Below are 12,658 nucleotides of genomic sequence, written 5' to 3'. Positions count from 1 at the left end.
TAAACCTCTAATCTGTTTGTCCCTATGCCAATTTGCGTGTGGCTCAGGTAACAATCCAGAGATTATTACCTTTGAGGTTCTACTTTTTAATTTGCAACTAGCTCTGCAAACTCCCTCAGCAGAACCTCATTCCTAGTCCTACCTATGTTGTTGGTTCCTATGTGGACCACGACAACTGGATCCTCCCCCGCCACCTCCCCCTCCAAGTTTTTCTCCAGCCGTGAGGAGATGTCTTTAACCCTGGCACCAGGCAGGCAGCACAACCTTCGGAACTCTCGGTCGCGGCTGCAGAGAACAGTATCTATCCCCCTGACTATACTGTCCCCTACCATAACTACATTCCCTTTCACTCCCCCAACTTGAATGGCCTCCTACATCATGGTGCCATGGTCAGCCTGCTCATCCATCCTACAAGCTTTTCCCTCATCCACACAGACAGCAAGAACCTCGCACCTGTTGGACAAGGGCAAAGGCTGTGGCTCCTCCAGCACTGCACCTGGGGTCCCCTTACCTGCCTGAGTTGCAGTCACACCCTCCTGTCCCTGACCACTAACCAGACCTGTACCACTACCTAACCTAAGGGGTGTGACTGCCTCCTGGATCAATGTGCCCAGGTAACTCTCCCCATCCCTGATACCCCGCAATGTCTGCACCTCAGACTCCAGCTCAAAAACTCTGAGCTGAAGCTCAAGATGCAAGCACTTACTGCAAACGTGGTTGTCCGGGATCACAATGCTCTCCACAAACTCCCACATGCTGCAGTTGCGGCACACCGCCTGCACTGCCACCCCTATATGACCTTGTTTTATTTAAAACTGTAATTAGGTAACTTAGTTTACAGTGTCGTTTCCTGACTACTTACTTGATCTAGATTAACTTAAAAGGTACTGAAATTAAATATCTACCTGTAACTCAAAGCACTACAAGTAGTGTAGGCAAAAAGTAGCAACTCCTTCCCCCTCTTCTCCGAATTCCCACTCTTTTCAAATTCCCAAATAAAACACTCTGTTCAAGTCCACTCCGTTTAATCCCGCTCTGTGTAGAGACAAAGGGCAGGATTTTCATTGAGCCGTGGAGGCGGGATTGGAGGCGTATGGGGGGTTAAAATCTTGAAATTGGGGGGCACGAACCCATCCCACCCCCAACCCGCCTCCATGCCAATTTCAAAGGAGGCGGGTACCCGACCCGCACTGGGACCCGCCTCCGAGGCGGGAAGGGAATTAGTGCCAATTAACTGCCTGTTAACAGGTAGTTAACAGGCAGTTTTTAGCCTAATCCCTATTTTCATTGTTGAAATGTGGGATTCCCGACGGCTCCAAACCACGCCAAGTTAGCGAGGCGGGCCGTCGGGGTGAAGGGCTTGGAGGGGTCGAGATGTCCGGTGTCAAGGTGAGTGATGGGTGCATGAGTGCAGAGGTAAGTGTGTTTGGTGTGTGTAAAGTGTTTAAAGAAGTTTTACTTATATGTACTTACCTTTACAGCCTTCCTTCCTTCAGGTCTCGGGAGTCCCTTATCTCACCAGCACAGAAAGCGGAATGGCCGCGATCTGTCAAACATTGCAGCATTCAGCCTTCTGTTCCGGAGAGATCTCTAAATCATCCTGAGAGGAAGGAATTAACTTGGAGTACAGATTGTCAGTGTTTGACAGCTTCAAACAGCTGTTGAACGCTGATATTTCATCTGTCAAAAGCTCTTGACATCACAGATTGACATTTCATCTGTCACCTGTTGCCGGGTGGCCCTTAATTGGCCTGCTGAGCCCGCTGGGCGGGCTCAACAAGGTCAATCAAGTGAAAATCGTGCGGGTTGGCCACAACTCGATGGAGGCGGAACTACAACCCCGAAAGTTGTAGTCCCGCCTCCTCAATGAAAATCCAGCCCAAAAGATCCAACTTTGCAAATACTAATGAAGCAAAAGGTCACAAAGCTGGAAGGCTAGGCTGAAGCAGTGGTAAAGTTGAGTTATATGATGATAATGCGGGGTAAAAATGACTTCAGTTTTCTGTGGCAAATTCTGCTCTTCAACACATGCTCAACAAGGTGGGAGCATCAGTGCTGGGAAATAGCTATTCTTTCTGTTTATGTTAGCTGGTGACCACATACATTTAAAGATCAGATATAACAATACTCAAGTGCAGAGCAGAACTCATTATTGATCAAACAGTCCCAATCTCTGCCCCCAAAATCCACCCCCTAACTGCATCAGAGTGGCACCTGGTCAATTCACAGAGTTGTTGGTTACCAATATAAAACCATCCTTTATCAATCCCTACAATCAGACACTCTGCAAAAGTGAATTGAAACAATGAACGTTTCTTAATTTAAAGAAGAAAAAAACCCCAAAAAGGGACTGATGGGGCAAAGGCACAGTTCAAAGGCACAGTGATAACTAAGAAAATAACTGTAAAACTAACAAAGCTGAAACTAATCATTTCTTTCTCAATCAGGAAGATGCAAGTCTGGGTGCTTAAAGTTAAGAAATTTCACGAAAGGATGATCGAGGTTTCTCACCTTGTGTGCAGTTTCTGCAAATTGCTGGGAGCTGTTCATCATCTCTGCAGTTCGATCTTCGGCTCGGCCTAACCTTTCACCGCGCTCATTCAAGGCTTGGCTGGCTTTCTGAACCGCACTTGTAACACTGTCTGCAGCTGAATGCAAGATACTGTTCCCTGGCAGAGAAGAGGATTTAAAAAAGAAATTAGCTTTCTTTTTTTGTTAAACAATGAGTAGCCGTTTCTAAGACAACCTTTAATTCATTTACTGTAACAAAAGCTACATGGAGCTTGGAGAATGCAGACATAAAACAAATGCAGCTTTATCCGCCAGTGAGAAAATCCCAACTGACGAGTATTAAAGTAGGAAATAGGCAAAGTGAGTTCATACAACTTAAGCTTTAAAATCAATCGTGAAACCACAGAATGGACAGTTACATCCAATCATTACAGTACCATCCCGTTACTTGTAGATAAGCGATGGAAAGACAACAACGGGTTGCATTTATATAGCACCTTTTAATGTTAGAAATGTCCCAAAGCACTTCAGATAGTGATATGGAAACAAAAAGGTGTTTAGACGGGAAAAACAAACTGCACCAAAACACGGGAGTCACAAGGATAGGAGGGAATTATGTAGATTTAATTTCAAATGTTGAGTTTTAGCTCTGATCCAGGCTCTTCATATTACCACAACAAGCTGGACCAGAATGCCTTCATTCCACAATATATAGTGGGTAATACTGTCTAGTACTGACCCATACCATTCATGATTCAGGTTTGATCTCTGGTCTCTACAGAATTTGCTGAGGTCATCCACGATAGTCAGTGGAGGTGTTGCAAATATCTTCTGTGCTGATTGGTTAGGTAATGGGGATGGATGGGGATGAACACACCCAGTATTCCTGCTAATTACCATCCAGCCATTCTTGTCATTCTCGCAACAAGCAAAAACAGGATTTGCCTCAAGCTGTGGTCTGCCCTGTTCTCCTGCAGTTCTGTAGCCTGCGACCATCATCTAGGCTGACACACAAAGAACAGCCACTAGAGTGCAGTATGAAAGGGGCGCTGTCGCCCAGGGAACCATATTCCAGTGAAAGACACCGTCTTTAGGACAGGAGAAAAGAAAAAGGATCTTTTTTTTTTTTAAGTCTGATGCCCTACGTTAAATGTCGTTTAGCATATGTGGCGGTCGAACCTCAACGATAGACAACATCTCTAGGTTGTGGGCTTGTATTGACTTTTTCTTGTGCTGGCTGCAGGATAACTGCAGGAAGTATGTTGGGCTTGGTTTATAACCAACAGTATTTATTCCAGCTCCATGGTTCATTGCCTTTGGAAAGGGATTTGCAAACATTGGAACAGTTTCAAGTTTCAGTAATGAAGAGGACATGGAATAAAACTGCACCATTTCTACATATTTGCATTTTACAAGTATCGAGACGGCGACTGATATTCAAGAGCTCCCACTGGAAATCATCGTTCAGTAATCTTTGCAACCTTCATTGAGCCTGCCGAACTGACAGCATTCTAAGAAATGTATCACTGTCATATAAAAGTAAAGTTAATAACATAAAATCTAAGCCCATTCTGGTACCAATGAACAAACACGAAATAGTGTGGCTGCTAGAAATCTGAAACAACAGAAAATGCTGGAAACACTCAGCAGGCTGCCTGACCTGTTGAGTGTTTCCAGCATTTTCTGCTTTTATTTGGTATCAATGGACTTGCTCTCGAGGTGAAAATAAATTCTCATTCCTCAAGCAATTGCGCAGATTGTATATTATATAATACAATGTGGGAAGACCGACCAATCAGCCCTACCAGTTGTTTTGTCCTCATTCAGGACTGAGGCATTTCCCCCTGCCTTGGCATAAAACCCAAATCTCTCTAGCCTAATGGCACTACAAATTTACTTTTTGAATGACTAAATTGTGTCTGCACTAGGTGGCAGCCTATTCCATAAATTAATTGTTCCGTCTGAAGAAATTAATCCCAGAATTACACTGTGATGACACCAGTGAGTTGAATGTTTTTACATTGATTCTCAAAATAAAAGTCATGTTAATCCTGACACACCCGAGAATCCTATCGTGGCTTTAAAACTCAGGGATAGAAACGGCTGTTCACACATGAAATAAATGGCTGATAATCTCATTTTAATCTCCGTGGACACACTGCTAAAACACTTTACAAAAACTGAAACCTCACAACAGCTGCTTCTCTCTCTCTCTCTCTCTCTCTCACAGGCACAGATGAGTGAACATTTCTGAAAAGAATATTCCACAAGAGTACTGGAGGCTGTGTACAGCTGCCAACCGCATTGGCTTTTCTTTCTTCCCAGTCTCTCCAGAGGACAATGAATCATGCTGCAGTACGATTCCACAGGTACTGACAGCCTTCCTGTACCTCCCACTAGCAGCAACTCTTCACGTGTGAAGCCAGACAGTGGTCACTGGCAGGCTAGTTGGCCAATCCCGTCCTTGCCTATCGTCAGAAGGACAACTGAACCAGAGTTTCCAGACGAGGAAAAAAAAATAGGTAACATTCCTGCTTCTAACTGCTACCTACTGATCAATGCTAGAAAATGCTGCCATGGAGATCTTTAGTGGAACCTAAATATAAAGTTCAGTACCTGCCAAGATTCAAGTCCTAGCCAGCAATGAATTTTAAATTTATGATCGAAGGCCACCAAAAACTGGGTAGAATACAATTGCTGCAGTGACTCATATACATCATCTAAGCAGGTCTTTTCCAGCTAGCAGGTCTCAGAGACGCTGTTTGCATCTTTACTTTAAATACATGGAAAATAAAGATACATTCCAACTTTCTTCCTCCAATATTTTGGAGGGATTATTGTAGATTCGAGTACGCGCCTCTCCCCAGTGCGCTCTCACTCCTTTTAGGTGGAGGTGCTTTATTCCAGTTAAAGATAAGTTTAACGCAGTGCGTTTGCAGAACAGCTGCTGAAGAACGGAATAGATTGAAACACATTTATCACTGGGCTGCAGAATGTAAATCAGATCAGAGGGGTTTTTCTAAACTTCACCATTTCCTATTTATTTCCATACAATTCTTTATGTTTTACAGTCTCTTACAAAAGTTTTTGATTGGATTTCAGAAGTGAGGGGAGAGAGGTATTTAGAAACAATTTTGAGACAATGTTTAGAATATATGGAGTTGATAAAGACACCACTTTGATAACTGTAGTGTATGTGCCTTTAAGAGCCCCAGGTGTGCTGTAATGCCGGTAATGGCCACTCAGGCTATATAAGCCTGTATATCCGTTAGAACCCCCCCCCCCCCCCCAGACTTTGCTTAGTAAACACCTATGAACCAACTCCTGTCTTCAGTGTCTTTATCAACACACGGACACTACAGTGGCGACGAAGTGGAAACGGACTTACCTGTAATTCGGCAGCACCTCAAGGACATTGATTCCTCCAGCGCCCAGAAGACTCAAGGAAGTGAGAGAAGCTGTGGTTTCACCAGCTGGCCAAGCTGGTGGCAGGTACTGCGCTAATCCTTCCTGGGCGTCAGGCTGGGGCTCCAGCGGCTGGCTCTACAGCTGAGACAGGCAGCGAAATCGGAGGCAAGCAATAACGTACTGGGAGGGAAGCACTCAGCCTGGTATGGGGAGTGAAGAAATTCAACCATTACCTACACGGACAAAAATTTACCTTGTTGACTGACCATCAACCCCTCATCTCCATATTCAACCCTAAAAAGGGTGTTCCCATTATGACAGCGCAAAGGCTACAGAGGTGGTCCCTTTTTCTAGGGGCACACCAATACAACATAGAATACAAAGGATCAAAACAGCATGGGAATGCTGACAGTTTATCGCGCCTACCGTTGCCAATGGTAGAAGAGGCACCTACAGTAGACCCAGTAGAGATGTTCCACTCTACTATAGTGGAATGTTTACCTGTAACAAATTCTGCCATTGAAAGGGAGACGAGAAATGACCCGACTCTCTCACGGGTCTACGATTTAACAGTGAAGGGATGGCCAGCACATGGCGAACCACTGTTGCCAGCATTCTCGCAAAGAGAACAGCTGTCAGTGTGCCGAGGAACCTTGATGTGTGGATCCAGAGTGGTGATTCCACCCAAACTCCAGGATAAAGTGCTAAAGGAGCTTCACGAGGGGCATCTGGGTGGAGTGAAAATGAAGAACCTAGCTAGGGCATTTGTATGGTGGCCAGGTATCGATGGAGACATCGAAGAAATGACCAAGAGCTGCCTAGGATGCCAGAAGGTCCAAAACGCTCCACCACAAGCCCCTCTACATCCATGGGAGTGGCCCTCATCTCCCTGGCAAAGGGTGCACATCGACTTTGCTGGTCCATTTATGGACTCAATGTTCTTAATCGCGGTTGATGCACACTCCAAATGGCCAGAGGTAATAAAGATGTCCTCCACCACCACGGAAAAAACCATCACAGTATTAAGGACCATATTTGCCAGGAATGGGCTGCCGGAACAGATCTGTTCTGATAATGGACCGCAATTTGTGTCCGAAGAATTCAGAAAGTTCTTAAAAAACAATGGGGTTAAGCACTACACGTCCGCCCCATACCATCCCGCCACCAATGGATTGGCTGAAAGGTTTGTCCAGACCTTCAAGAAGGCCATAAAGGCCATGGGTAATGAAGACATAAAACTTCAGCACAAGGTGGATAACTTCTTATTCGCATACAGGAATGCAACACATATGGTTACCAACCAAACTCCCGCCATGATGTTCTTCAATAGAAACCTAAGATGCCGGCTGGATTTGGTCAAGCCCAACATCAGAAGGGACGTGGAGAACCGGCAGTTTCAAGGCATGAATGAAAGGCCAACTAGAACCTTCCAGATAGGTCAACAAGTTTTGGCCCGGGACTACCGTACCGAGAAATGGCAGCCTGGAACTATCTGCACACGACTAGGACCACTGATGTATACCGTGGACATCGGAGAAAGCATAATAAGGCGCCATGCTGACCAAATCATAAAGTCATCTGAAAAGGGACAACCTACACCACCACTCTATACGTCTAACGATGAAGTAGAGATACCCATATCTACCTCCGATCCGGTGATACTGGAACCCGATGAACCCGACACTGGCATTCAAGCCGAATCAGCCTTGCCAAAAGAACCTACTACACCCCCGAGGCGTTATCCGGACCGAGTCAGGAAGCCTCCTGAGAGACTGACTTATAATTAATTAACTACAGCAATGTGTATATTATTTTTCTTATAACATGTAATTAATAATTCCTTAAAATATATGATGTACTGGTTAGCTAAAAGGGGAGGAATTGTAGTGTATGTGCCTTTAAGAGCCCCAGGTGTGCTGTAATGCCGGTAATGGCCACTCGGGCTATATAAGCCTGTATATTGTGTATATCCGTTAGAAGTCCCCCCAGACTTTGCTTAGTAAACACCTATGAACCAACTCCTGTCTTCAGTGTCTTTATCAACACACAGACACTACAATAACATGCAAGAGTGGAGGAACCCCTTTAATTGCTAAGTTTTAGTCAATTTAATGATTTCACTTGGTACAAAAAAAATGTAATAGTAATGGCCGGAATTTTCCTTACCGAGTCGAGTCAGGTCGGGTGCGTGCGTGATGGATTGATCAGCCCGCTCCCCAGAGCAGTTTCAGCTAAAGGCCCCTATTAAGGCAGAAATGCACGTTTCCCGACACTTAAATGGTGCGGGACTGATGACATCATCGATGACTCATTTCCAGTGGGGATATTTCAGCCTCTGCTGAAGCCACAGGGGTTGCACCTCATAGGAGCACCCGTAAAAGAAAAATAACAGAAGCAGATGCACAAGGGTCATGCACTTTCTGGTCATGCCCATTTTTGTCTGCTACTTTGAAAGTGGCTTAGTGAGTTGGAGTGAATGGTGAGACATAGCGTTATCTCCAGCAATGGCGGTCAGTGTGAAAGGAATGGCTTGGTCATTGTAGGGATGCTTTATGGTGTTGTTGGGGAGGGGGAACCTGGCACAGCATGTGGCAGCCATATGGGTGCAATGCAGGAAGTTAAGTAAATCTGGCTATGATGCAGCCATCCCTGGCTCTCGGACAGCAATGTGCTCTGGTGCTGATGGCCTCTGGACCTCAGGTTGCTCCAGCTCTTCCTCCTGCTCCTCCTCCTAAGAGGCTGTGTGCTCTGTGCCTTGCTGCAACGCAGCGCTAATCCTCGCTGCTGCGCTTTGTTGTGCAGCGCACAGCAAGTGACAATTATTCTGGAGACCCTGTCTGATGCGTACTGAAGGGCTCCTCCACATCTGTCAAGACATCTGAAGCGCATCTTCAGCATGCCTATTGTTTGCTCTGACACATCTGGTTGACATGTGGCTTTCATTATAGCGCACCTGAGCCTCATTGCTTCGCCTCCTCAAGGGTATCATGAGCCGCCACTTCAGCGGACAGCCCTCGTCTCCAAGCAGCCAGCCGATAAGTCTGTTTGGCGGTGCGAAGAGCTGGGGGAGGGTGGACTGGCGCAGAACAAGAGAGTCACGACAGCTGCCAGGGAATTTGGCGCACACATGCATGATGATTTTTCTATGGTTGCAGATGAGCTGCACGTTGAGGGAGTGGAAGCCCTTGCAGTTCACAAACACTCCTGGGGGGGATGATGGGGTGCCCCGATAGCCACGTGTGCAGTCGATGACGCCCTGCAACCGTGAGAAGCCAGCCAGTGCGGCAAAGCCAAGCGCATGCTCAGTAATACTGGCTTCATCATTGGCAAAGTTCACATAATTGGCTGACTTGTTAAACATGGCAGCTGTGACCGGTGTGATGCATCTGTGGGCAGCCGACAGATGCCATAAATGTCTGCTGCAGATCCCTGGAAGGAGCCTGAGTTGAGGGCGCTGGTGACTTTGACAACCACTGGTAAGGTGTGTCCACCAGGTCCTCTGGGCTGCAGGTCTTGCTCCAGCAAGCTGCAAATGTCTGCGATGATCTGGCGCGATAGCCTGAGCCTCCTTTGGCACTGCTGCTCAGTCATGTTGAGGAAGCTCATCCTCTGCCTGTATATCCTGTATTGGGGGTACCGCCTCTGGCGTGGTGCAGCCCTGCGCTGATGTCCTCTGTCCTGTGGAGCATCAGGTCGTTGAGGAGGTTGTTGGTGGTGGTGTTGCTGTTGCTGGGGCTCATCCTGGTCTGATTGTGAGGACCAAGGTGAGACAGTATAAGCGGCACCCATGCTTATGTATTAGATGGCAGGTCAAGTAGAGATCAGAGGAGAAATCTGTCAATGTTATGGTAGTTACTACCAATGTGGTGAGAGTGGCAGCTGAGGTTGCAGTAAAGACTTGCAAACTCGAGACTCTTAAATCTGTGCTCAAAATGCACTAAGCAAGAGCTTTTCCCTTAGACAAGTAAGCAGGTGTCATGAGGGAGTATTTATTGGGATTTCCATTCTCTACATTAATGACCTTGATCAATGGCCTCTGAGCTTCCACCTCAGGTGGACAGGCGTGGTTCCCGAGCGGCGTGATTCCCATGGTCATCCAGTGAAATTCAAAAGGTCTGGTTAAAATCCCTGTTAAGGGTCTGACAGCAGGTTTTAATGAGATTAATTAGGTCGCCCGCTTCTGCCATTTGGGTCTGTGGCGCGGCGGCAAACGAGCCCAAGTTAAAGACGCAAGGAGGCGGGATGACGACAGGTTCCCGACGTGCTCGCATTTTCTGCAACTTTTACTGCCGACCCACCTCCAAACCCACACGCATGGCAGCAGTAAAATTCCGGCCAATGTGTCTGTACAACTGGGACAAAGTAATATCTGCATATAAGCTCATCAACATGAAGTTATGCAGCATGAATGGTTATATGCACTGCAGGTTAAAGTCACTGTGAATGATGCATCCACTGTGTGTAATTTAAATCATGTTTTACTACAATGTTATCAGCTACAAATAGGACTTGTCAAAATAACCCATCCAAAATTAGTTAACTTTGTATCTAAAACTAAACTTTACTTAAAGATGAAACCAGGACATCAAGTGTGTGATTTTTAAATTGGTATAATCATTAATGCAGAATTATACTATATTCTACGACAAATCGCTATGACAAAGTCAGCATTGTGGGAGTACCTTCTCCACAAGGACTGCAGCGTTTCAATAAGGTGGCTCACCACCACCTTCTTGAGGGCAATTAGGGATGGGCAATAAATGCCAGTAACGCCCACATCCCGTGAACAAATAAAAACATTTTAATTTCTTCAAGACAGATTCTGTAATTCTTTGCAAACTAATGCCATTATATCAATTTTAGAATCAAGTTCAAATTAAGTTGTAAAATAAAAAGCAGGCTTTACCTTTTACCAATTGTTGTGAATTCGAAGTTTACTGATTTGCCTGAACAGTGGCAAATGTACATCATGTGATAAAGGACAAGAGCCTGATCAGCTGAATGGAAAGATCAATCTCTTTCTCGTCACATTTTGAGCACAGCTGACAAACTATTTGTTTGTCTTTACTTAACAGCAGCAATTCTGTGGTAACACTGTATACTTACAGTAAGTACTGCACTTACAATGCCAACATAGACTGTTGACGAATATTAATATGCACTGCTGTGGAATGCTGCTTCAGGAAATAGTGCATCGTCTATGTAATACAATCCTCCAAAGTACCAGCTGCACACACAGGTTCCTGGTCAATTGTATTGTCTGATTACACTCCTGGAAAGCACTGTGGGATGTTTTTCTACATTAAAGGCACTATATAAATGCAAGCTGTTGTTCCCGCGGATTCTGCAACTGCTACTTGCTCACGAATACAAAAAGGTGTAAAATGGACACTACAGCCATTGCCACCTCCCCCCTCCACTTGACAAATATCACATTCACTGTGAACACACTAAGTTACAGCATGTGAGTTGAGGAAAGTTTGTCGCCCCCCCAAACCTGGATTCCAATGTAAAGTTCCATTTTTGAGAAAAAGATCTTTTTCTCCTTTTTTTTTTCCCCCTCCTCTCCAGAGTGTCTTGCCTCCTTTCCGGGATTTAGTCACCAGGCTTCAGATGTCCTCCCTCTACATCACCCAAGCTTCGATTATTCATTTGCAAGCCATCAATGCGTGGCAACAGCTGTTTTCCGCAGAAGGCCATGTAACGGAGCAAGATGCAGACCACATCCATGCAGTCCACATCCATGCAGTCCCAGGAGGAGTCGCTAGAGAGCAAATAGGACAAGGAACCGGGATGATTTTCTTCTGCTTACCCCAGGGGTGCGGAGGCCAATTACAGCACCCTACCGTCATCTTGGCTGAACTCTGCTAATAGCACATGCCAAGGATTGTACCTAAAACATTCCTAATCTTATCTGGTTACTCAGATTTAAAAAAAACAGCATATAGCCAATTCCTGTAGTATCCAACACTGCAGTTACTGCAACAGCTGCGAGATTGCATTCAAAGTCCAAAGTGATGCGAACTAGGAAAATTCATTTGAATCCAAACATATTTCACTATTAGCAAATGGGACTGATTCAGATACAAAAACCTCTTGCTGGCTTATCCTTCTGACAGGCAGTGCAATATCCCTCCAAGTCGATAGTGTGGAGGCCTCATTCCCATCAAATTTGAGATCTCAGATCAGGTTATTCAAAACAAATGGACTACAAAAAAAAAGAAATCTTGTCTTGGATGAAGACTTTACTGAGCACAGAGATCAACCTGTTAACTTCTATGCATGGCCAACAATAATCATGCTGTGTACCATTTAGATATTAAATACTATGAACCACTGGAGCCATTTCAATGATCATTTGCCCAATCAAAATAGCTGGTTGGTTGACTCGGGGCATTTCAATGCACCAGAGTCTTCAGAAACTTTAACCATTAGTTTTATTCTAGGATGTACCTCAAAGAAGCGGATCCAGCTTCTTTAATGCATTTGCCATCTAAATATTAATTTAAAAAGTGAAAACTCAAAAAGAGGTATCAGCCATGGTTCAGTTGGTAGCACTCTCACCTCTGAGGTAGAAAGTTTTGGGTTCGTGTCCTGCTCCAGAGACTTGAGCACATAATCTAGGCTGACACTCCAGTGCAGTGTTGAGGGAGTGCTGCACTGTCGGAGGTGCTGTCTTTCGGATGAGATGCTAAACCGAGGGCCCGTCTGCCCTCTCAGGTGGACCGAAAAGATCCCA

General features: G+C 45.3%; 1 protein-coding gene across 9 annotated transcripts in view; it reads right to left on the bottom strand.

Moving 5' to 3' along the window:
- Positions 1 to 12,658, bottom strand: part of stxbp6 (syntaxin binding protein 6 (amisyn)) — a 372,616-nt gene that overhangs the window by 33,171 nt on the left and 326,787 nt on the right. For all 9 annotated transcript variants that reach the window (XR_015080283.1, XM_086003429.1, XM_086003430.1 and 6 more), the window contains one exon: positions 2,512 to 2,669. Coding sequence is in view for 8 of the 9 variants with exons in the window: in XM_086003429.1 (XP_085859555.1) it covers positions 2,512 to 2,669 (158 nt within the window). In the remaining variant the exon portion in view is untranslated. Of the gene's footprint in view, positions 1 to 2,511; positions 2,670 to 12,658 lie in introns of those variants that run through there.

This window comes from Somniosus microcephalus, chromosome 12 (assembly GCF_052327205.1).
Source record: "Somniosus microcephalus isolate GS21.2 chromosome 12, FLI_Smic_1.0, whole genome shotgun sequence".
Lineage (NCBI taxonomy): Eukaryota > Metazoa > Chordata > Chondrichthyes > Squaliformes > Somniosidae > Somniosus > Somniosus microcephalus.
This window is presented reverse-complemented; position numbering and strand designations above follow the sequence as displayed.